The sequence below is a fragment of the Rhinolophus hipposideros genome, assembly GCF_964194185.1.
Source record: "Rhinolophus hipposideros genome assembly, chromosome: 3".
Taxonomy (NCBI): Eukaryota; Metazoa; Chordata; class Mammalia; order Chiroptera; family Rhinolophidae; genus Rhinolophus; species Rhinolophus hipposideros.
Window position 1 is genome coordinate 62,732,477 of NC_138049.1, and position 26,122 is coordinate 62,758,598.

A 26,122-nucleotide genomic window follows, 5' to 3' on the forward strand; every position below is an offset into this window, starting at 1 on the left:
CAATGGTCTGAGAAGGCAGCAGGTTAATACCTTCAAAAATTGCCTTAACATTCTCAAACTGACTTGGGTATTTAAGGGAAAATAGGGGCATTCATCTAAAGGCTATGTGAGGGTTAGGCATGGAGCCTTCCCCCTGGCAACGTGATTCTCGATTCTCCAGTGGTGTCAGCAACCCAGAAACAATGATGCCTGGAAAGAATGATGCTAGACCATTGAGACTGTGAGCAATAAGCCTAAGGATATTAATCATAAGTTTCTGGGTAATTTTCTAAAACGGGGAACTGGGTGAGCTCAAGCCACAAAGAGATGATTTATTGTTAAGCTATAGGTAGGTGAAGGAAGGTGAGGCCAGGGACGTGGAGAGGCCTATATTTCTGGGGTCCCAACTGGGCCCTGCTTCAGCATAATTTTGCCCTTTGGGGGCTTCGAAACCACCTGTAGAGCAAGAAGCTCCCATGTAGTGATTGTATTGTTTGAAAAATTGTACCCCCTGTGCGGTTCCTAAGCAACGCCCCCTGTACTGGACCTATTGACCCAAAGTCTTTGTTCTGTAAGCCTGAATTAGGACTTTGATAAATGCTTAATCATATGTTACCCATTGTTCTTATCATTAAAAGTTCAGTTGCCCCCACCAATCAGAAAATGAATGATGTTTAAGTTTATAACCTTGTTTCCCTAGCAACCCTTTTTTTCAAAACCCTGTTTTCCTCTGCCCCAATGTGTCTTTGGTTCACACGTTCTCTGATATGCAATTCATATATGAGTAAAACTCTTTTAATTTCTTTTGGAACTTTTGTTAACAATAATCTGTGCCGCTGACAAGGTTTTTGTGAAGAATAAGTGAGTTGATGTATGTGTGAAGGAAGAAACTTTCCTCTACTCTCAAGGTTCTTTTGGCTGGTCTAATAATCAAATCGATTAGCAAAAGAAAATAACTAAATTTAAGACATACATAATAGGGGAACCCCACATACATGAGAGACCCCATACGAACTTGCCACCGTGCACTTACACTGGCAGCACTGTACAAACAGCCTGGTAAGACTTCATAACCTTGGTATATCAGTGTCTCACAGCTGTGTTCATATCGACGTGTGGTGGTGTCTTGCTGAGTGCTGTTTGTTATTGTTGTTGCGTGTTTTTGTGTGCCGTTGCAAGAATGTCTGAGTTTGAAATAGAGCAATGAACAAACATTAAATTTCTTGTTAAATTTGGTAAGAGTGAAAGTGAAATCAGGGACGTTAGTCCAAGTTTATGGTTATAATGCCATGAAGAAAACGGCAGTGTACAAATGGATTACAAATGGATTCAATGTTATTCTGAGGGAAGAGAATGTATCACTGATGAAGAGAGATCAGGGCGGCCAGTGATGAGCAGAATTGACAGTTGTCGAATTGTGCGTCAAAATCATCGGCTGACTGAGAGCAGCTTAGCAGACCAAGTAAGAATCGATAAACTGAAAAATCTTAACTGAAAATGTTGGTATGAGAAAGGTGTGTGTAAAAATGGTTCCAAAAGATGAACAAAAAGCAAAGGAGGGTCGAAGTTTGCCAAGACCTTTTGGAGAGGCAGGACAATGTTTTTGGCTGTGTTATCACTGGTGATGAAACATGGGTGTACTACCAATACGACCCTGAAACAAAGCGTCCAAGTGCACAATGGAAGTCAGCCAATGATCGATGACCAAAACAGTTCTGTCCGTCCAAACCAAGAGTCAAAACCATGTTGCTCACCTTTTTTGATATCAGAGGGATTATTCATTATGAATTTGTATCAACTGGACAAACAGTTAACCAAGTTTACTATTTGGAAGTGCTGAAAGGCTATATGAAAAAGTTAAGACGAGAACAATTCGAACTTTTTGCTAACAGTTCTTGGCTCTTGCTTCATGACAATGCACCAGCTCACACAGCACTATCTGTGAGGAGTTTTTAGCTAGTAAACAAATTACTATTGGAACACCCTCCCTGCTCACCTGATCTGGCCCCCAATGACTTCTTTCTTTACCTGAAGATAAAGGAAATACTGAAAGGAAGACATTTTGATGACATTCAGGACATCCAGGGTAATAGGACAACAGCTCTGATGGCCATTCCAGGAAAAGAGTTCCAAAATTGCTTTGAAGGGTGGACTAGGCGCTGGCATCAGTGCATAGCTTCCCAAGGGGAGTACTTCACAGGTGACCGTAGTGATATTCAATAATGAGGTATGTGGCACTTTTTCTAGGATGAGTTGCTAGACTTAATTGTCCCACCTCATAGAGTCAACTTTCTCTTCCAAGTACAGAGAAGGAGATGTAAAAATACTTCCTTTATAAATGTAAATTTCCCTTACAAAAGGGTAACTTCTCTGTTTTCAAAGATTCTCCTCTCCTGTGCCTTGTTTCTCAAAATAATCCTTGTGCCAAAGAGGCATATTTTGGGAGTGGCATGTACTGCTACCCTTCAAAACCAAAGTTTTTTATCTTTATATAACAAAATAAAACATGCCCGATCTGATTAACTGTCTTCATCCCATCTAGCTTTCCTTCCCTCTTCCACCTCCCCTCCATTCCAATCCCTCTCCCCTTCTTTTCCTAAATCCTTGTTCCTCTTTTACGACTTCAGAACCCATAGTCCCCTTTTCCACGATCCCACTCTGTCCGCAACGAACCACGAAGTGTGTCCTTTGAGGTTCAACCTTTCCTATTTGTATGCTTTTCCCCCAGTTCACTGTAATTTCTGAGTTTCATTTTTTGACAAGTTTAAAAAGAATTTTTTTTTTTTTAATTCTTCACAATACTTAAACGTGTCTGGCACCTACGGACATTATCTGGGGGGGGGGGGGATTGTTATGAAAATCCGACTCGATTTCCCCTGTCACCGGAATTGCCTTTCACTACTTAACTGATTCCACCGCAAACTATGGAATCTAAACAGCCCCTCGCGGACGCCCCGGGGAGCCCGCCGGCAGCGGGGCTGCAGGACGGCGTGGCCGCGGGAGCCGCGGGCCACCCCCTGGGCTCCGTCGGGGGCTGGGGCCGCGACCACGCCCGCAGCACCAGGGCCGGGGCCGCCGCCAGCCGCCCGCCCCTCCGTAACCCCGGACAGGCCGGCGGAAGATCGGCCTCCCGGGATCTGGGCGAGGGGAAGACGAGGGCGCCGCCCGCCGTCGCAGCCCCGGGAGCGGGCTTCGTGGGGCCACGGCAGCCGCACGGGGACCGCAGGCTGCGCTGACCCGCCGCCGCGAAGCGACTGCCACGTCAGACCCACTTCACAAACCCTGGGCGAGGGCGGTGACGCAGGCGGGCGGCCTGGCGGGGTTGGGCCGGAGGCCGACAGACGAGGCTGACCTCGAGCCCCGCCGCCCGCTTCAGCGACGCCCCGGCCGGCGCCGGCGCCTGCCAGGCCCCCGGGGAGGCGGGGAACCGCGGGAAAGGCGGCGCCATCGCGGAGGCCGCGCCTCGCCCGCGCCCTCGCCACCTGGTCCACAGTCCGGCCCGGGGCTGGGCGGCGTCTGCGGAAGCTGCCTCTGCCTGGCGCGATCGCCCCGAACCGCTCTGAGACCCGGGCACCCGCGGCGTGGAGAGGACACGGCGGCGGGCAGGGCGGCCGGAGCCGGGACAGCGACCAGCCATGGAGACGCGCTACAACCTGAAGAGTCCCGGTGAGCAGGGCTGGAGGCGGTGGGCAGCGCTGTCCGAGTGGACTGGAGTGACCCTGGACTCCGGGGCCCGGCGCCGCGGTCCCCTCGCGTCCGCCGCGACGCGCGGCTCCATTCCCGGCGTCGCGCTCTACGCGAGACCGCCGCCTGCAGGGCTGGTGCAGGCCGCGGGGCACGGCGGCCGGGCGCGCTCGGGCTGCTGAGGCTGGGCTCCGGCCGGCGCCCCGCGGCAGCCGGACTCTCCTCTCCCTCATCTGCGCCGCGTAGGCCGGCTCATACACGCGTCCCTAGGAACAGGTGCACAGGTGATGATGTCCGTGGGCGATGGTTCCCAGCCCCTGGCCGGACTGCATCCTGAACGCCGTCGTGCCCCTTCTCCGGAGCTGCCACTGGACTCGTTAGCTGCTTGACTCACCCGCATTTGAGGATTTAGTTGTTTAAATATCCCATTTGCAGCATTTGGAGCTGATCGAATTGCAGACATAAATGAAATGTTCTGTGCTACACCGGTTAATTAGCCAGAGAGCTAAGGCAACTAGTTGAGTCGTGTACTTTAGAGCTAACCTGATTTTTTGCCATACTGATTAATCTGATTATATATATAAATATATTATATATTATGTGTATACTATATATTATATACATAATATGTGTGTGTACATATATATATATGTATATATATATATATATATATATATATGTATGTATTTAGTCGTAGAGACTTCTTTTCCTGTATTTAACGTCCCTGTTTCATTCACAGAAGCAGCCCAATCCTAGCCTCAAATTCGCTTCTCGTGCATTATAAAGATGCAGGAAAAGTAACCAGCTCTCAGATTAAGGCAGGCTTGAAGTGAATCACTGTGTTCTATAAATGGTATTTATTCTGTCTGTACCTTGATAAATTTGTCAGGAGGGAGAAGCTCCACGGTTTCATTCTCAATGATAATCCTAAAATATTAGAGATGGTTTGACCAACTCTTGCTGCTTATTATTTTTTTTCTTCCAAAAAAGCAGCTTCTCAGTAGGAATCTTTCCTTATGGAAAGAGTTCACTTTGTGAATCTTTGATTTTTTTAAATACTTAAGACTATGCAAAGACTCCAGAAGAGCCTGAGGATATTGATTGAACAGAGTTTGTTAACTTGAGTGCTGTCAGGCTAAGAAATGTTAAGTGAACAAGAATGTAGAATTGGTCATAAAATTTGAGGGGGTCATAAATTCCTGTAAGAATCTGCTAAAGGCTATGGTCTATTTAAAAATACATTTATACAATTCAATTTCAGTGGGTTCACGACTTTCCCCCTCCAGCCGATCTCTTAAGAATGCCAGGGGGGGGGGGGAATTAAAGAGAAAGAGAGAAGGAAAAACTTAACTTTAAGGTTAGATGGTAGAATGGTTAAATTATTTAGATTGTGGTAGATTTAAGTAAAACGGGGGGGAGGGGTAAAAATGTATGGTGACTCCTTGGTCACTTGGTACCAAGTTCCTTAGGATACCTGAGATAATACAAGTATAAATACACTATCCAGAGATAATGCAAATGTAATAGTACAATTTAGAGTGGAGACTGTCAGGACATTCCTGAATTTTACAGGTTATAATACCTGAGATTATGATAAACGTTTAATATTCTCCAGAATTTTGTATGTTTCCGAAGTATATGACCTACTGCAGGCAGGCTGAGTTTTGGTCAACATGCTTCTAGCTGTAATAAATTGCTTCCTCTTTTTGGTTTCAGTTCCTCAAAGGTGGTGTTACTGTTCTAAAACAGAATTTTTAAAAAATCTTTTTTTTGTTATTGTGTGGATCATTTTGAGTTCACGGAGAAGGTGAATTAAATGTGATATGGCACTTATTGAAAAGCTAGGAGGTATAGTGAAAATGCTTCCTTCCTTTGTTTTGTTCAGTCCTGTGATATTTTGGGAGTAATGTATATATAAAAGGAAGTAGTTAAAAACACTGCACAATGTAAGATAAGAGATACGATCCTTTTTCTCTCTATCTCATGTGGAGTTGCCTTAGAGGTATGGATGGGACAATTAAGACAATACAGATAACTGGTTAAGGGTCACTGTGCTAACATGTGGATAGTATATACGGATAATAAAAGATGAATACAAATCACATTTGACTTTTGCAATTACAAGAGATGCTCAAAGTCGTTACCATCAGGCTTCCAGACACTTCTGATTATGGCGAACTACTGCTTGAGCAACATTGACCAAAGTATCCACTTATATACATTTTTTTGGCACCCCCGGTATAATCAGTTACTATTGTCACCAGGTCAATTAAAACAAAACAAAGCATGATTAGATCACTCCTTAAATTGAGCCGTTTTCAGTAGCTTCCTCATGGCTGTAGATAAAGTTCAAAGTAAACCGTTCAGCTTGGCCTACTGGGCTGCTCATGATTTGATCCTTGCCTTCCCCTTCAGCCTCATCTTCTACCACTCCTATGTTCCTTTGCATTTTCACCAACTGTCCATTTTGCCTGAGTGACTCCCCAGATGGAGCTCTTCTCACCTATATGTCTTGGTCCCTGTTGGAACCTCTGCTTGGAATGCCTTCCCTTTAATCCATGAAATTCCTATTAACTCTTCAAGCTTCTTTAAGGCTCAGTCTTGTTCAACTCCTGCAGGCAGGCTAAGGTAGTCCCTATATTTGTATACACTTGGTCATTGTATTGTGATTGTTCTCATGCCTTTCTCTCTCACTGTATTTTGAAGGCAAGAAGCAGGTTTTGGTCATTCTATCTCCATTGCTCAGATATTCTCTGAATGTTTTTTGAATGGATACCTTTCCAGGGTCTTCATGGGCAAAAACATTAGTCTTTAAACATTTGCTTAAGTGCCTTTACTAATGGAGCATGACATTGGGTTCAGGTCCTTCATATACCTGCCTCCTGCATTTTACCCATGCTTTGGAGATTGATGATATCAAGATATTTGCTTTCCAAAAGAAACACATCCATGAGAGACAGTCACGTGTAAAAGATCCCCGTAACTGGAGCTCTGTCTCCAAACCCCAGTGTACGAGCCCAGTGAGCTAGCCTGGACATGTGAAGAATGCTAATGCCTAGGTCTGTAGAACCTAGAGCTTGGACCCAGAGAGATCACGTGGCCTCCATGAAAAGGAAGAACAAGAGCAGGCATGCAGGAGCACCCCCCTCCCCCCCACACATGTTTTATCTCACTGTGGTAGGAGAATTCCATTAAATAACCTTGCAAAGAGATGAGAGGAGCTGGCGGGGAAAACGTTTTCTCTCTAGCCATGTGGTAGGAAGAGATGGCATATCAGCAGTGGCAGACCACTATCTTGGTTGCCAGTCAGTTGCCAGTCAGTACTTTGAATCTTGACTATTCCATAGCAGTGGTATTTCTCCTCGGGAGCCAGGGAAGCCATGCCATATGGCCAACTACATATGCTCAAGGCCTGATTTTGAATCAGGGAGAATCACTGAGAGGGCCTTATATCCCAATCCATTTCTGACCCTAATAACTTGTGACTAGGGGAAGAGGGAGAGTTGAAAAGGAAAGGAGAATTAATGTGAAGAAATTATTGACTTCCATTTGACAGACGTAAACACTGAGGCAGAATAAGATTAAGTGACGAGTTCAAGGATTTAAGGCCTAAGGCATCAGAGCTAGCATTTTATTGCAGCTCTAATCCTAGAGTCCATGTTCGTTTACACTAAGGCATTCATAATGCATATTGTTCCAGAAAAATGAAAAATAGATTATGAAGACATTAGACTAATCTCACCTTCCTTTTGGTTATGTGACTTTAGTTCTCACATGGTTACATGCCTGTGTGACCTATGAACTAATAAAATCAACATGTTTAGTTGTTGAACCAATGATTGTTCCTTTAAATTGTTTCTTGTAGCATTTCTAACCCTTTTCTATATCTCTCACAATATCCAGGTGCTATTGGGTGTTTATTTTTTCTCTTCTATTGAACTGAGCTGAGTAAAGAGGCAGAGAAAATGTGATAAGGGTATGGAATGACAAAATCTGACCTCTTTGGCTTAGTCATTATTCAGCTAGGAATGAGGACGGAAGGAAAAACAATCTCCTTGGCATCTTTGATTGCTGATAGCAGCCAAACTAATTAACTTCCTAATGCTTTCATGATTTTACTTATATCTAATAATACATTGATTTAAAAGAATGATATTTTTCTATGCTCCCTTATTCCATGGGCCCCTCAGCTAGAATAGGTGGAAATAGCCTGAAGGCCCTTCCATGTTAGCTTCTTCAACCAAAACAGCTGTTACCTATTTTACATATTGAGTTCTCACTTTTTCTTTGAACAAAGGATTTTCTCTTATTGTCAAATAAGTTGGAAAACCATTGCCTTTAATCAGATGCTTGAAAAGAGATTTGTTGAGGGAATATAGTAAAATTCAATTCAACTAATATTCGAGTGCTTACTATGTGTAGGAGACTGCAGTGTAGTAGGTTGTTGAGCAGGAAAGACGTGTTAAGTAACTACAAGTGAGATGAACTGTATAACTGCTAAGAGACAGAGTCTTATGAGGGATTATAGTAAGGGAACTCAACCTAGAATCTAGGGCAGTGGCTTCCAAACCTAACTGAGCATTGTAATAACTTCTAGAGCATTCCTGGTCTCCCCTCCCCTCCCAGACTTCCTCAGGGATTTTTATCTCTCCAGATGGGAATCTCTAGTCACTCCTCTGAGGGTGGACAAGGGAAAGTGTCAGGAACACCTTCCTGAGGAAGTTACTTAAAGGTGGGAGCCAGCAGATGATACGGTGGGGGTGGGAGCAGCATTGCAAGCCGAGGAACCAGTTTGTAGGAAGAAGGTCTGGAGTAGAGAGAAGTGGAGTGTGTTCAAGAATTGAACAAAGCCTAATATCTAGAACTTGAGGTGGAGAGTGTCTCAATATGTAAATGTTTCTAATATAGCATCTATCATGCTGTTTTGTATTGACTTCCTCCCCCCCAAGACTGTAATATATACAAGATAAAACTCTATTTTATCTTGGTTGTAACTAGTATGAGCATCTAGTATGCTAGTATGAGCTCAGTGATAAATAATTGATGATCAAGGGACCAAAGTCTCTGCCTACAGGGGCTTAGTGCAGAGTAGAAGATGGAAAAGAATATTAAGACTTATGGAATAGGATAGTTACTTAAGAACTTCGTTTTTACCTTAGGAACCCTTGATTAAAATGAAATTTGATACAAAAGTCCTGATACATCCTGAATTGTGTGATTGCGTGGGAGCTGCTTCTCAGTTAACCTGTCTCCCCATAACTTTCCACCCTATGCCTCCACACATTTTACTTTCATTGTTTTCTCTGCATATTCATAGCCACCTTCATAATTCTTATTGTCTGTCGTTCAGATGTCACTCCCTGACCTCTCTTCAGGCTGGTCTTCAGGTTAGGTGCATTCCTCTCTTATAGCACCAATATCAGTTGGTTTTCAGAGTTTTGTGGAGCCTTGGGCTACCTGTTTTGTTTGGAACCCCAGATCTGTCATTTACTAGTTGTGTGACCTTGGACAAGTTTCTTTGTCTGGAAAATGGGGATAAAAATAGAACCTATCTCATAGCGTAGTTTTGAGGATTATATGAATTAATGTTTGAGTGCAACCACATAGGAAGTATATATAAGTAGTTATTAAATAAAAATAGTGTCTTTATGAGACTTCCCTGTATATTTAATATAATGTATGTGTATCTCTTCTGATGCCTAGCTACCATTTCTTTCCCCTTCCCCTCCAATTATTACTATTATCCCATAATTAAACCATTACTGTATACTCAGTTGAACCAGTCCTCTATACATGTTCTGTTAAAGTAGAAACTTTTTCATTAGGTTTGTAAGTCTGTGCCAATCACTTGGAAAAGTGTATTTTAAATGTCTCTTATGAATTTTATTTTAGCTGTTAAACGTTTAATGAAAGAAGCGGCAGAATTGAAAGATCCAACAGATCATTACCATGCACAGCCTTTAGAGGTTAGTTTCTGTCTCCATCTTCTACATATAGATTTTAATATTTGAAATAAATTCCTTAAAATTGTTTCTTCGTTGCTTTGATTTGCTTGATTAATATATTTTACTCCCTGTGTTTCCTGAGTACGTACTTCATTAGCCATTCAAAATCAGTCATTTTAGAAGAAGCAGATTTCTGATCTCTATAAAATGGGTTTCAGATGCTCAATTGATTTTAGGTCTTGAACATGAAGGAAGAAGGGGAAGTGGAAAGAACCCAATACTCTTTTACAGTTTGGAAGACCTAGCCCCTTGAGCAGCTAGTCTGGGCTTTTTGTACAGACATCTCTCTCTTCAGTCATCTCATCTATAAAAGGAGGGCCTTTAAATGTACTCAGTCTGGTTTCCATGGTAATAGTGAGAATAAAATATAATAATGTATGTGCAAGTATTTTGCAAACTGTAAAATACTTATTAACTGTAAAATGATTTTGATAGCATATGTATTAAGATTACTGACCATTTATAAATAAGCTCTTAGGTTTCTATGAGGGACAATTTTAAGTTTGTTAAAATAATCCAAATTTATATTAGTTATTTGTTTATACAGTTGACCCTTGAACACGGGTTGGGGCACCAACCTCTGCACAGTTGAAATCTACGTATAATTTGACTCCCCAAAAACTTAACTACTAATAGCCTACTATTGACCAGAAGCCTTCCTGATATCATCAATAATCAATTAACACATATTTTGTATGTTATATGTATTATATACTGTATTCTTACAGTAAAGTAAGCTAGAGAAAAGAAAATGTTATTAAAATCCTAAGGAAGAGAGAATACATTTATAGTACTGTAGTATTTATTGAAAAAAATCTATATATATAAGTGGACCAAACATTTAAAACCCATGATATTCAAGGATCAACTGTATAATAATTATCACTAATTAGTATTCAAGGACTAATTTCTATCGTAAGTAAACCTATAATCTTATTTATGAACACATAACAACACTCATTTTTAAATACATTTCTTTAAAAAAGATTTCGCTCTTATGCGATATGAAAGCTAGATGAAATAGCTTTTATCTGTAACTTTTAAACTTGAGACATTTTGTGCATTAGAAACTGTTCTAGCAATAATATAAAACATTTAATTTTTCTCACCCAATAATATTTCTAATAATTGTTGATAAAAATGATCAAACTTTTTAATGTTATTGGTTCCTTGTTGGTTATTGTTTTTGTTCAGGATAACCTCTTTGAGTGGCACTTCACAGTTAGAGGGCCCCCAGATTCTGATTTTGATGGAGGAGTTTATCATGGACGAATAGTACTGCCACCAGAATATCCCATGAAACCACCAAGCATTATTCTCCTAACGGTAAGAATTCTTGGCTTTTTGGAATGCTTGTGATTTAACTCGTCATGGTGGCTACAAAGTATTGTCAACATACTGATTTACATTAAGAAATAAAGTGGGACATGTTATAATTTTGCCTTTGGGAACCAGGCTTGGTACTATAATTTTTTCCCCCAGAAAATAAGTTATAGGAATGATTGATGCTAAGGAGTGTATAATTAGCATAGTGAGGTTGTTAGAATTCCGTGAATTAAGGTGTGCACTCTAGGCACAGTATCTGGCACATGGTAAGTATTCAGTAAAGGGTAGTTGATGTTATTGTACTTTTTCTTAATCACATCATTCCTTCAACTTCTCACTTTTCTTACATTCTGTTCTTCATTTTCCTCATTTTTATGTATAGCTCTTAGAATAAGAAGTGACATAGACTCCTCAGTAAATATTAGCTATAGTACTGCTATTTATGTTTTAGAATTTCTCTCTGTTTTTATATATGTTTATCTCCATGTGAAGTAAAACTATTGATCCAGTTTTCTCTTTCCTGGGATGTGTTCCGTCAGTAACTTCCTCTCATATTGTTAAGCTTTCCTTCCCTCATTTCCTTTAATTTACAAGTGTTTGTAATTATCCCCAACCTTGAGAAAAGCAAAAATAAAACACAAAAACCTTTCTGTATCTCTGCTTACCACTTTCTGCTGCTGTCCCGTTTTTCTCTTTGATAACCTTCAAGGCATCCTTACTCTGGTTTTGCCTGCTGCAGTCTGGTTTCAACACATGCTCACCACATAAATCTCAAAGACCAGTTGGAGAAATCCCAACTGCCTCTGCTCAGTCTTCATCCATTTGCATGTAGGTTACACATCTGACACTCATGGGGTAGCCAATGGTGAAACAAAAGGCATTCACCAATAAATACCAAATTAATGCTGCTTTTACCTATATTTGGTGTAGTAGAAAGAGCATTTGTCTTAGAGCCACTAGACCTGGATTCTGGCCAGTGCTATTTCCATTACACCATGCACAGGTTACATAATCTCTTTGAAATTTAGTTTTCTCATCTGTCAAGAGTTGTGTATGGTAAATATAATCACACTATAAAGTTCCTCACATGTAGAAGCTGCTTAGCAAATATTAGGTGATGTTTAGAATTGTTAAGCTGGCAGTGGGGCTAGACCAGGATCCTGGAGGGACCCTACTGTGTTAGAAGTCACATTTTTTAGTTGCTGGAGCCTGGGGAGAGCCAAGTGGTCCAGGGGGAGGGGCCGGTGGACGGCGAAACTGGTGGGGGAAAGTTGGGCAGCAGCCGTTCACCAACAAGTACAGAAATATTTTAAGAGTTAATCAACGGTATGGTCATATTTTGCACAGTGGCTGATTTCCAGTATTTGCTCTTTCTGGTTCACGTCCTCTCTTTTGCAAACTTTCCTCTCTCTCCAACCTTCATTTAACAAATATTGATTAAACACATGTCATTCACTCTATGGGTGTGGCAGAGAGTAAGCCAAATTATCTGCCGATGTGAAGCTTATGTTCCAATTTTATGCTGCTTCTTCCTTACTCTTCCCCTAAGTATGGATATCTTACAGTTCAGACTTCAACTGTGTTCTCTTATTTCTCTAAAATGGCTTCAATGATCACCTCTGCAAAGTCAGGCACCAAAAATGAATATCTTCTTCTGACATCAGCTTGTCTGTATTTCTACCTGTCTGCTGGACATCATCTTCTACCAAGAAAATAGATTCATGTCCAAAACTGAAATCATTATCACTGATCTTCCTCCTCTGTGTTCCTATCTTATAAAATTGCATCATCCTTCTGAAAATTGCTCCCACCTCTGAACCTTCCTCACAGATAGCTAGTTAGGTGATACCAGGTCCTTAGGTTATATCCTAGTCTCTGCATGTCTTCTCGGTTAGCTCCTTCACAGAGCCCAGCACTACACTAGGCACTGAGGACGACATCAGGACATCTTTATATGTCAATTACTGGGATTTCAGTTGTGTAGCTCAGTTTCAAAAAGGTGCAACAACTTCTAAAAACAGCTTTCATTATTCATTGAGAATCCAACAAATATTTGTAGAGTGTTTATAAGAGGCCAAAAATCTATATCCCCTTAGAGATTGCATTCTTTTAAAATTGTCTTCCAAAATTATTCGTATGTAAAATGTATACTTATGCAGTATAAAATATTAAACACATATAACTTTTAAATGCCTTGTTTATTCCTAAGGCTAATGGACGATTTGAAGTAGGCAAGAAAATCTGTTTGAGCATCTCAGGACATCATCCTGAAACTTGGCAGCCTTCATGGAGTAGTGAGTATTAATTTAAAATAAATATAAATCTTATATAACTTTAGTCAATTCATAATTATGAAGGCTAATACCCTCTTGAGATTGAAGCTGTTTTCGAAAAATAATTTGATATTGAATAAATAATAAAAATGTTTTCCCTTATTTAGATTTTGGTCCTCGTTTTACTACAACCCTCCTACCTGTACCTCTTCAGTGAAAGCCTGAGTCTTTTTTTCTCTTTCCAGAGTAAACCCAGTTGCTTTTACAAAGCAATTTAGATTGATGTTTCCTTTTTATTTCAGTAAGAACAGCATTATTAGCCATCATTGGGTTTATGCCAACAAAAGGAGAGGGAGCCATAGGTTCTCTAGATTACACACCTGAGGAAAGAAGAGCACTTGCCAAAAAGTAAGTTTTGCATTTCATTCTTTGTTAAGATACAAATACTATTCTGGATAATGACTATTATGAGATAGGCTCTGTCTCTTACTTCATGAGTTGCCTTGACTACAGGACCTAGTCTTAGTTTTGCTATTTTAGAAATTCAGTTGTACCATTTTTATCCAGGGGTGACTAGAGTCTAAAGAATTGATTTCATGCTATCTAGTTTTGAAAAGTAGTTGATCATAATCAACCTACAGTGGGAGATATCTTCTTTTAGAAAACATTACAGGTCGTTGGTCTCCACTTGGGCAGTTTTACAGATGAAAAAGAACTAGAGCAATTATTTATATGTAGCTTTCCACAAGATGAAAAACTCCTTGAGGGCAGGGAGGGAACCCACTTATCCATTTTTGTATCTGCAGTATCTGACTCATAGCATGTGCTCAATAAATGATCTGGAGTAAAGGAAAGGAGATTTTCTTTTAAAAATTTGTGGTTTCCTAATGTTATTGCCTTCTCAGTATTTTCCAGGTGCATTCTGTCTATATAACCCAGATTAGTCATTAGATTCAGTGTATCTTCTCCTTTGAGTAGTGAGTGCTAAGACAAATTCTTGATTTTGATCACTTTCCTGTTCTGGACTCAGCCGCCTACCACCTTTCATATTATATGAATTAAATTAGGCCATCTACAGATGTTTGTTAAATCAAATAAATTTTAGTGTCTGTAAGATTTGGTAGATTCCCTGGTTTCATTAACAACTTTTCTTTTAAACCTTATTCCCAAGTTCTGAGGCTATACCTTACTGCAGCTACTATTCACAAATTATAATATGTACTTTGAATACACGGTATTTGTTTTATTTGATTGTTAGATTGGCTTTCTATCTTGATACTTTTATCCAGTCCATTTCATGTACAAGTAAAAAAAAAAAAAAAAGAACTTGTGTTTTTGTGGTTTTTTTTTTGTTCTAGAATCTCAGTGTATGAGGTTCTAGGTTCTTAGTTCGTATTTATTCTAGGTTCTTAGTCTGTATTAGAGGCTTTTTAAAAACCTGATTTTGCATTTAATTATGGTAGCTTACTATCTTTGTGGATAAACTAGTATATTCAAACTAAATATTCTTTAAGTTTCATCTGACTTCTCAGTTAACAGTGGACACATTTTAAAAGCAGATAATTTAGATACCACTGATTATAAGAAGGATATAGATAGCAATGTTGCTTCTGGTGAAATAAAAAATATTCATCAATAAATACTTAAATACTACTTTTACATATGTTTTGTTTATATGAAGATACTTAATAAATTTAAATAGCATGTTCTTAAAGACCTAGGCTTTTATTATGTTGAACTAGAAGTACAATAAACAATTTTTTAAAACGGTTAGGAATTTAGCAATATACATTTTTACATATTATACATTATTTACTTTCAGTCACACAAATCCTCAGCACTCTTGTGAGCTTTAGGGCACTTTGGGCTATTTTGGAACACAAAGGAGAAAATGAAAACGTGGAAAAACAAATCTTAGGAAAGTCTAGTTAACAGCTTATCTTATTTACTTAATACAATTAGTGATAAATTTCTGAGTGGATTTTCCACGAATATTCTGTCTTTCCAATTGTACTGCTATTTAGATGAATAGGATTTGTGAGTTTTTTTCCCTCCTGGAAATATCTGTAAATTCTATTTTTAATTGGCTTCTTTGCTGTTTTATATGTTTCTGCTAAAAATATTTGAGCTTTATAATGGACTTTTTTCACAGGCTTAACCTTGAGGACAGTGTAATTAGATAGTTTACATATTTTGTCATATGAATCTAAAGCTTATTTTTCTTTAGATAGTATATTGGGAAAATAATGGAATCTAAACTCGGATTTTATTTTTAATTTTTGATTTAAAAAAATTGAGATATAATTGGCATGAATTTTTTATAGCAACCTAACTTGTGTATTTATCTCAGAATAATTATTGTGTATTTATCTCAGAATAATTATTGCCATAATTGTCTAATATACATGTAGATGAATGTGATATGGAATTATCCTGTATTCCTTTAAAGTTAATCATTCATTATTAACATTCAAGTATTTGGTTTATACCCATCAAAAACATCATTTCCTACCAGATCGCAAGATTTCTGTTGTGAGGGATGTGGCTGCGCCATGAAGGATGTCCTGCTGCCTTTAAAATCTGGAAGTGACTCAAGCAAGGCTGACCAAGAAGCCAAGGAACTGGCTAGACAAATTAGTTTTAAGGTACTCTACACTGATAAATAAATTCTAATTATGTAGCCCTTTTACTTGCAAATTCTGGATAGAAAATAAAGCAATATAGTTCTGTTTGCTATAAGGTTTTTACAAACAGTTTTTTAATTACAAACTAATTATATACATTCACAAAGGCATTATTTAGCATAGTGGTTAAAAGCTTGGACTCTAGTATACAATGCCAGGGTTCAAACCCCAACTTTGCTGCTTGTTAGTACTAGGACATCAGATATATGACTTAACCACTTTGTGCCTTTTTCTCATCTGTAAATGATAAAAGTACTTATCTTGTAGGATTCTTATGAGGATTATGTGAGTTTAATAATACGCAAATGTATTGCAGTTTGAACTGTCCCTGGTGCTTAATAAGTTTGAACTATTATAGAAAATATAGATAAGCAATAAGAAAATAACAATCATGTATGAGCCCATCCCCAAGAAATGACTGCTGCTAACATTTTGGTATATCTCCCTTATGTCTTTTTTTCTGCATACATTTTACCCAAGCATATAATTACTTCTGGAATTTAATTAACTCCATAAAAAAAGCCAACCTGCGTTAAGAAACGTGTTACTACCTCTTCCCTCTTCTCTACCTCTCTACATCCTGTCTGTCCTCCCAGCGTCCAGTTCTTGGGAGAAATTTTTTCCTTCTATTTTATTGTGCCTGAAAGAGGAGGTACTTATTATAATAAATGTTGATTATTTTCTTCCTTTTGAGGATTCCTATTGTACATAAAATCATTTCTCTGAAAATCTTAGGGCCAGATATGTTTTGTACATCAGAATTTTAGATTTTAGAAAACATCAAATGTATACCATATATTAGCACCTGTAGTGGGATCTGGGGCAGTACCCCATAATCCAATCCATTAATAATATTTTATCAGCAAACCTGGGAATACTTACAGTAATATAGAATAAAGACTGTTAATAGCCTCATATGTCAAGCTTTGCCTGAAAATTACAAAAAGCTTTAGATTTTAGAGATTTGGGAATTGTGTATTGTGAATGTTGGGTGTTAGTTTTGTCCCTCACCAAGTAACATCTTGAGAACAGGAATTGTGCATCTCCTGTAATAGCTCGCGTAGTGTTGGACCCATGAGTGCTCTATGCTTACCTGATTAATATTGATATTAAAGGAGCAATTAAAATAAATCTAAGAGAGGGGATTTAGTAGTAGGTTGTAGGTTATTCTGTATATTTCCTCTTGTGACTCCGCTCTTGGATGTACCTTTTTTACAGGCAGAAGTCAATTCATCTGGAAAGCCTATCACTGATTCAGACTTAAACCACTCTTTTTCACTAAATGATTTACAGGACAATATACCTACAACATTCCAGGGTGCTACAGCCAGTACATCGGTATGGTTCTGTCTTTTACATATATGTATGTCTATGTCGTTATTTACATTAGGAGGAGGAGATCCCTAAATGAAATATCAGAATATTTTGGTTCTCCGAACAGTTGGATAGCCCAACTCTCCCTCTAATGAATGTTAACTGAAGCAAGTTATTCATATTTTCTGGGCCTTCTTTTTTGTTAAAGGGGGCTGGACTAAATAATTTTTAGGTCCTGTTATCCCTAATTTTATGATTTCTCTGAAAAGTTAGTTTCAAAATAGTGCTACAGTCTAAATAAAATATACATACATTAGCCACTTTCTAAATAGATCTTCGGCCGTCTTGTTAAGTTGCATTAAGGCACGGACTTAATAAAGGCCTGGAGCCAAAGATTTGCCTGAAAGCTCTGTCCAATATAGTAGATACTAGCCACATGTAGCTATCACAATTTATATTTAAATTATTCAGAATTTACTTAAATTAAAAATTTAGTTACTCAGTCACCCCTGACTACATTTCAAGTGATTCACAGCCACCTGTGGCTAATGGCTTCCATATTGGGCAGCTCAGATAACGACCATGACCATCATCACAAAAAGTTCTGTTGCCCAGAGCTGCCGTGCACGTAATGTCCAATAAATAATTATTGAATGAAAGACTGAATGAACTCCATGGCTGTTGTTAGTGGTGCCCTGATCTGTTGTCCAAATATTGGTGGGCCTAGGTCATCAGAGAGACTGATTAAGAAAACGTGACTGAATTGTTGTTAAATAATTAGGATTATGGGGGAAAACATTGACTTTCTGTATATAAAAGATGAACTATCTTTTGGGGTCTTTTTGGTAACAGATTGTTTGGTTGAGGAACCACGTCTCTCCCTGCCCCCTCCAGTTTATAGAGGATTTTAAAGGGTCAGGAAAATTGGAATAGAAGCTGGGCAAATACAGATTTGCCTTTCACTGAGGAATAATTTATTGTAAAGTGGCACTGAATAGTCTTGAGTGGCTCTCTTCTATTTAGAGAGTGAGCTGGCCGAGAAGTCGATTGGGGAAAGCAGGGGAGAAGGTGCTCTGAAGGAAGTACTTGGAGGACTGGAGATGGAGTTAAAAGAAAAAAGTATATGTTGAGAGTTAAATTGTTTTTACATAATCTCCGTGTAATTTTATGAGTTGTAGAGGAATATAATGAATTCATTTTAGTCAGTGTATGTATTAACTTTTCACCTTTAAAATTCTAGTCGTTTCTTTCATAGGTTTTTTAGAAATAGAACCTCCTTATTATAGAGAGGTGGGAGGTAATTTTTTTTTCACCAGTAAGGACTATCTCTTAATATTTGTGATGTATATAAATCTGTCTTTAGTCTATTTTAAGTCTATGTCAAGTCTCCCTGTTGCATATTCTAGTTATACTTATTCCAATTGTAATTTATTTCATAATTAACTGTTGTCTATCTCACTTCCTAGAATGTAAGTTCCTTGCGGATCAGTACGTGGCATAGTGCCTTGTCTATAGTAGGGGGTCAGTACATTTTTGTTGATTGAACAAATAAATCTTAAGATTAGCAGTAGGAATATAGTTGAAGAAATCAAGAAGTTTAAGTAAATTAGATAGCGCAAACAATAATGTTATTAGAATAGTTTTTTTTTCATTTTGATTTTAAAGTATATAAAACTTAGAATTCTTTCATAGATACCAATTCTGGTTAAAACACTGACAAGCAATAAATTGTTTACAATTGCGAGTTAAACTTTACAAATTTCAGAGTGTGATTATATAATTTGATTACTGTGGAGGTAACTGAAACCTGGCTTTGGCTAGGGGTGGCTGCTTTACATTCAAGTGCAATATAAATTTACTGAGATGTTATACATCAAATCCCAGATAAGCTGTTTTTTTAGCCTTGAGGGGGCGAGAGATTGGCCAAAATTTAAATACAGCAGGTAACATTAGGCCATCTGTTACTTGTTGATGCTGAATTTTTAGCTATGTAGAAATGGGAAAAATACTGGTGGTAGTTTGCTATTCTTTCAGCCTATCAGATTTTTTCCCTCTTCTAGAGATTGAGGTTCTGAATAAGCCATTCCGTTTTGTATTAAAAAACAAACACAAAACTCCCTCACAGATGTTGGTTATTCCAGATTACTATAGAAAAATTAATATGTGACTTATTTGTGACTGTTACTTTTTAAAAAATATTTAAATTAAATTTAAGTACAAACGTCCCATAGATCCACCTTCCCAGAAATGATCGCTTCATTTCAGTTAAGGAAATGGCAGTTATTGTTACTTCAGTCTTCATTCCATGATATATGCGTTTGGACAAATTTAGGCAAACAGCAAAGATTAGAAGCCCTACCACCAAACTTAAAGCATTTTGAAAATGCTAAAGCCAGCTTGATTCTCCATCTGGCAGTTCAATATCAACTGCTAAAATTTAGTCCAGTTAGTCCTTCAACTCCAAATAATCTAGGTTCCTCAGGGTCTATACCTTGGGGTCATTACAGTTTTCCCTTGAGGTGATTGTTTTCAATAGGAAAAATTTTTGAATTTTATAATATCATAGCACTAGGTTTTAATCAATAATATGTTATCCAAAAGTTATCAGAAATATAGCACCTAATTAAAGCAGTATATCTATATAAATATTTCCATTAAGTGCATGTACTAAAATATCATCTAAAGTCAATGTTTAAGGGATTGTTGTTCTAACTATTAATATATTAATCACACTAATAAAGGTCTGAAAATCTGTCCTAAGTACTATCATGAATTTTTTAACCTAAATCTAGTGCCTCCAAATGAATATATTAATAGTAACAATATTAATAACTAACATTTAGTAAGTAATTGTGTATACTTTATATAATTATTTTTATATAATTTTATATAATTATGTAAAATTTATATAATTATTCTTTTTAATGCTCACAACTACTAAATTGGATATTAGCCTGGTTGTACAGATGTGCGAGCTGAATCTTAGGTTTAATAACTTGTTTCGGGTCACTCGTTTACAAAGTGGCAAAGCCACCCTCGTAATGATCCCTGTTTTAGTCAGGTATAGAGGCAGGATAGTGTTCTCCCCTCAAACCAATGGAAAAAATAACACGTATAAAATAAAAGCTTTACACTGAGTCTTTTACGCTAGTTACTGGATTGCTAGGACCATCAGGTTTTTTTTATTTTCTGAGACCCCATTTCCCTTTATAAGACTTTGAGTACTTTTGCTCTATCAGATACTTTTCTTTTGGCTGAGCAACTGAAGGAATGGGAGATTTCAAATGGAAGGTTGTTTTATTGGCTGCTGTAACTCAGCTCAACTCACTGAGTATTTATTAAGTCACTATGTGATGCCCGTGACAATATGACACATAAAATGCTGCAGCTTTGGTGTATTTTCTTTCTTCAGTGATCAGATTGCTCCTGGGAGTCCCAGAGTATAGAAGAAACCCGAGTTCATGCAATTCTAATTTATATCAGCACTAACTTATTTTTAACTCAGTGTCAATAGTTCTTTTTTACTGCTGTATGTCACTACTTTTGAGTGCTTCCAAAGGATACCATGTTTCCCCGAAAATAAGACCTAGCTGGACCTAGCTCTAATGCATCTTGTGGAGCAAAAATTAATATACGACCCGGTATTATTTTACAATAAGACCAGGTCTTATGTAATATGAGACTGGGTATAATATATAATTTATAATATAATATAATAGCGAGTATAATATAATACCGAGTATAATATAATATAATATAATACCATGTCATATATTAATTTTTGCTCCAAAAGAAGCATTAGAGCTGATGGTCTGGCTAGGTCTTATTGTTGGGGAAACACGGTAGTTTTAAGAAATTGAAATTATTTATGCCTTTTAATGCTGAAATGAATGTCAGATTTAAAATGTAATTTTTTCTGCAGGTAACTTAGATAAGCAGTTTTTTTCCCTAATGTTTATAGCTGTTGCTGCCACAAAGCCCATTCTCTTACCTTTTTAAAAAGGTATTTGAATTACATTATTCGATTCTTTTGTCTTCTAAATATTTAAAGTTTTCTCTAATAGAAAGTATTTAAAATGTTTTATATTTGCTCAATTTTTAAAGTTATTCTGAATAAAACTCTTTTTTTTTAAATAAAGAAAGTGGTCTGGCACTAATATAATCAGTATAAATTTGTTTTCAATAAAAGAATTAAAAGCCATTGGGTTATTACGGCTAGAGTTAAAGTATCTATATAAATAAAATGAAATTCATATTTTATAGAGCTTTCTTCCCTGTAGAGTGTAAGTTTTAATCACTCGGCACTACATTGTGGTTATGCTTTGAAAGCATCATTAAAGGATAGAAAGCGGTTGACTCCAGTGCCTTATGGGGAGCAGGTATTGTGCACAAGTACAGGGTAGGCATCGAGTCTTCCACAGCTGCCTCCAACTTTTTCTCAGCACAGACCCAGGGATCTCTTGACATCACGTAGAGTAACACAGTTCAAACACACAGTAAAGGGTCCTTCTGGACTTGTATTTAATTCAGTTGACAAGAATTGTGAGAAGGGATAAGCCTGGTTTGCTGTGAAGAACATATGGTTTGAAATTATTTCCTATGCTCTGTGATAGACGGCATAGGAAGCATGTTGACGTACTAAGGTAATATGGAAAGAACCGTTGTTCCTGAGAGGCACACTGGTGCATTTAGAAGGGCAAATTTTTATCAGAAAGTGGAAATCAAATAGCTTCCTTCCTTGAGTCTCCTGAAAGAAGGGGGGTGCCCAGATACTGAGCAGATTCTATTGGAATTGCAGCTGAGGGAGAGCAGAGAGTCATCGATAGAGAATATGGGTAAACTCTGTCCTGTCCTTATTTGTTGCTGGTAAATTCCTCCTCCACCTGGTGAGTACTCAGAATAAATTGTGTTGTTGGCTTACTCAGAAGGGTGAGTTATTAGTCTCAGCATTCAGATAATTCTTGGTAGTTTTGCCCTTCGTCGTATTTAGTGCTCTGAGATTCTTTGTATTCTTGAATAGATTGCAGGTATATTTCCAAGTTTTCTTTGCCAATTTCAAACAAAATTTCTTAAAATTTCCTAGTACGGAGTCCCAAACCCCGAAGGAGCATCCCTTCAACAACCTGTCCAACCTGTAGCTAAGAATACCTCCATGAGTCCTCGACAGCGCAGGGCCCAGCAGCAGAGTCAGAGAAGGTCATCTGCTTCACCAGATGTAATCCAGGGCCATCCGCCAAGAGACAACCAGACTGATCATGGCGGATCTGCTGTACTGATTGTCATCTTGACTTTGGCATTGGCAGCTCTCATATTCCGACGGATATATCTGGCCAATGAGTACATATTTGACTTTGAGTTATAAGATTGTTTTTTGTCTTAAGAGATGTGACTCAACTGCTTCATTAAACATTCTGCATTGGGTATAATCTAAGAATTGTTTACAAAAAAATTATTTTGTATTTACCCTTCATTCCTTTTTTGATCCTTATAAATTCAGTATAAATATAGCCAGATGTTCTGACTGTGTCCTACTTAGTTTAAGGGACTGGAAATCAAGTCCCTTGTCTCACTATATGACCTGCTTCAAGGGAAATCACTTGTTTCTCATGCCTCAGATTCTTTTTATGTAAATTTGTGATACTTTTCTGTATAGCCCTTTTAAATTTTTGGATAAAAGATGGTGATTTAAGTTTCAGTGAGTATTAGTAGTTACTCAGTATTGTTTATTGAGTACTCTGTTTCTACTTATGTAGAATGATACAAGGATAGAGTTGAAAAGGGAAAGTAAAACCCCTCTAATAGCTTACTCGAAGTGTTATTCATAGGAAACATACTGGGATTACCCATTCTGTGACATATTTTGTGTCCTAAATATTCTTCAATGAAAGTTAACTATTTCAGTGAAACATTTATGAGGAAATGAGATTACATCTTGGTTATAGGATGTTACTTGAAGAGAGAATAATGCTTTATAACCACTTTGATATGCCATGACCCTATCCTCTTCAATGTGCACATAAGATTTTAAAAAAAGAAAGAACAATCCTCCATAGAGCTTTGTTTTAAGGAAGGAAGGAAAGGCCCAAGCTAGGAAATCACTTGATTTTATTCCATAAGTTAAGTGGGAGGATGTTAAGATTTCAATGTTTGGTCTACTTTGAATTGTATGTCTTTTGAGATGTATATATGCCTAGCTTTGTAATCACTATAAATTTAATTCTTCTGGAATATTCATAATGTTGAAATATTTCATGTACCATTTTAATAGAAAAGCTCAGGGCCCAAGGAACAGTAATAGAAATTAGAAAAACCTTTTTTGGAATTGTCCACCTAATCAAAGCCCAATAAATAAATTTCAATGCAAAATCAATATATAACTTAGTGCTAGCGAGCTCCACAAACTCTAGTAGATATTTTTACCATCATAATGCCTGGTGAGAACATATAATCACAGAAAAACTTTGCCTTCAGCATGTTCAGTAGCATTATTGAAGACACTCTTGAGAGTGTTGATGATGATTTAAGTTTTAAATACAGGCAGTCCCTAGCTTTTAAACAGGTTATGCTCTAAAAGTGTATTTGTAAGTTAAGTTTTTTACAACGCAATGTTGTAAATAATGTTTAGGTTCTGGAATAGTCAACAAAAGTTAATCCATAATGTATCTTGAATATTTTGGGGGATGGTATCCATAAAGTCCTTACGTGGTTTTAACTAACTTAAACTATGGACAAGATAGAAACAATTTGTAAAATGATTTTAAAGGCAAATTTGATTTTTACTCCTACTATGGGACTTTGGTTCTATTAACTATCAGACACAATTTCTGTGTTCATCTGATAGCCAGTTGTCCGTTATGTCTGCATCTAAAATAAAAACATACTGTATACTATTATATAATATATAGTTGTCTTACATTTTGATAAATTGGCATTTGAAAAGTGTTTACAGATTGCTTCTGTTATATCTACCTATAGCTGAAGTTGGTAAAGTCTAAAAAAGCCCAAGGACTTTATGAAGACCTCATATGTCAGGAAAATTATAGGTTACCATTTTATAACTTTATTGCCATGAGAAAATTCTGAAGTCTTGATTTGGAACATAAGGTGTTAGAAATACTGGTTCAATGATCAGTGCCCTAACAAGAGGCCACTGACCCTGGAAAACCAGGTCAATATTATCACCTGAGAAGAGGAAGTCCCTGTGCTCTTAACCTATGCTGAGATTAATCTTGTGCCAGAAACAGTCTTCTCTCCCCTTCCTTAGTCACACTTGAGCTAGCTTCTGAATCTATGTCATCTTGTATGTTTCCATGTGGTGTATCTATACTTTCAGATTAATTAAGCCAAGAAGATTTTGCATTGTACAAATCCTTCTCTCTGATTTGCCTCTCTTCCCTCACCCAACACTGACAGGCCACTTTCTTGTTTGTGTTGGCATTTTTTTCTTTCTTTTTTTTTTTTAGCACCTGATAGCATCTGAAAGGGGCATAGTTTTTGCTCCTTTCCTTTCAGCTAACACACGTTACTTAAAAACCCTTAAATTGTTAATTTGACCCCCATTGTGGAGTTAATAAGCAAAATTGATCTTTGGGGCCGTTCTTACTCAAACCCCACTCCACCTTTGGGCCTCTTCAGAAAACTATTATTTTTAAAGCCCCACTTTAACCCCTTAATTATAGCATAAGGTCATAACTGGATGTGTGATCTGCCAGGTAAAGGCTTAGGACTCCTTCTTTCCCCAATCCTCAGATTTAGGTAACTCAGTGACTTTTTCTTTGGCCAATATAACACATGCCCACACACCAAGGTAGTTATAGTAGCATGCTTGAAAAAAATATATATAATGTCTGTTTCACCTGTAACTGTTTAAGCAATTGAAACCTTTAAAATTTTATGTGTTGTGGGGCTTTATGTAGCACTTTACATTTTCATGCTGCTTATTGTTTTTATTCTACTGAAATAAATTAATTTCATCAAAATTCTCAACTAATTTTTAAGAAAACCTTTAAAAAGTTTATTATTTTGACTTTGACTATGGAAATATAAAATTTACTATTTCAGGAGAATAAGAAATCTTTTTGTTATTTTTAGTTATGAATAAACTTTCTGGTATTTGGAGACCTCCCATTTTTATAGACCATAATCAGTAAACAAGCAAACCTCACATATTTGGACTTACTTGAGCAGAATCCTAGGCTAAAGTACTGAAAAACCTATTTTGTTTTATTACTTGCAAGTACGTATATGAAAGGTGAATGCTTTTAGTGAACCTGACTTTTAACAAAGAATAATGTGTGCATTAATGTGTACTAGGAAAGCCTTCGTGGGAGGCTGTACATTGCTCAAAAACTGTTTGGAACGCCTCCTTAACAGTTGCCTTCAGAACTCGTTGGAGATGCTCAATAAAACCAGTGACTTTATTCATACCTTGCTCGGCCCGAAGGTTGTATTCTTTATGTCATTCGCTCTTATCTCCTATCCACTCTACGGCCTTGAATAGCCTCTCACATCTTTCCACTTCTCTTCATGCGCACTGCCACTACGCTGTTTAGCCATCATCTCCTCTGAATTAGTGCAATAACTTCCAACAGGTCTCTCGTCTTGCCCCATTCCTGACAGTGCAGCCAGAGCCTTCTCCAGTGCACAGATCTTATCCCGTCTCTCCATTGCCCTTACAGGCCCAAACGCTTAATATGTAGGACACAAGGGAGTGTGTGACCATGGTCCCACCTGACTCTCAGGCCTAATCTGATCTCAGCAAATGCTGCTGGGGCCTTCCCACAGCTCTGAGCTTGAGCCACTGGGGTGAATCCTCTCTCCTGAGAGAAATGAACAAATATTACACATCCAATGCCGC

General features: G+C 37.9%; 1 protein-coding gene across 1 annotated transcript; it reads left to right on the forward strand.

The window, feature by feature from the left end:
- Positions 1-3,112: 3,112 nt before the first annotated feature.
- UBE2J1 (ubiquitin conjugating enzyme E2 J1) lies at positions 3,113-25,691 on the forward strand. The gene is made up of 8 exons (XM_081044493.1): positions 3,113-3,645; positions 9,556-9,629; positions 10,863-10,994; positions 13,204-13,288; positions 13,570-13,675; positions 15,783-15,912; positions 17,170-17,289; positions 22,349-25,691. The coding sequence occupies exons 1-8, from the start codon at positions 3,615-3,617 to the stop codon at positions 22,625-22,627; spliced, it is 957 nt and encodes a 318-aa protein (XP_080900619.1). The 5' UTR covers positions 3,113-3,614; the 3' UTR covers positions 22,628-25,691.
- Positions 25,692-26,122: the final 431 nt, after the last annotated feature.

What these genes read in the sequence shown, in the direction of transcription:
- UBE2J1 (XM_081044493.1), top strand. Translation starts at nt 3,615, where the DNA reads ATGGAGACGCGCTACAACCTGAAGAGTCCCG. An exon ending in TTGGCAGCCTTCATGGAGTA is followed by an intron (nt 13,289 to 13,569) that starts GTGAGTATTAAT and finishes TTTTTATTTCAG; the next exon opens with TAAGAACAGCATTATTAGCC. An exon ending in GTGCTACAGCCAGTACATCG is followed by an intron (nt 17,290 to 22,348) that starts GTATGGTTCTGT and finishes AAAATTTCCTAG; the next exon opens with TACGGAGTCCCAAACCCCGA.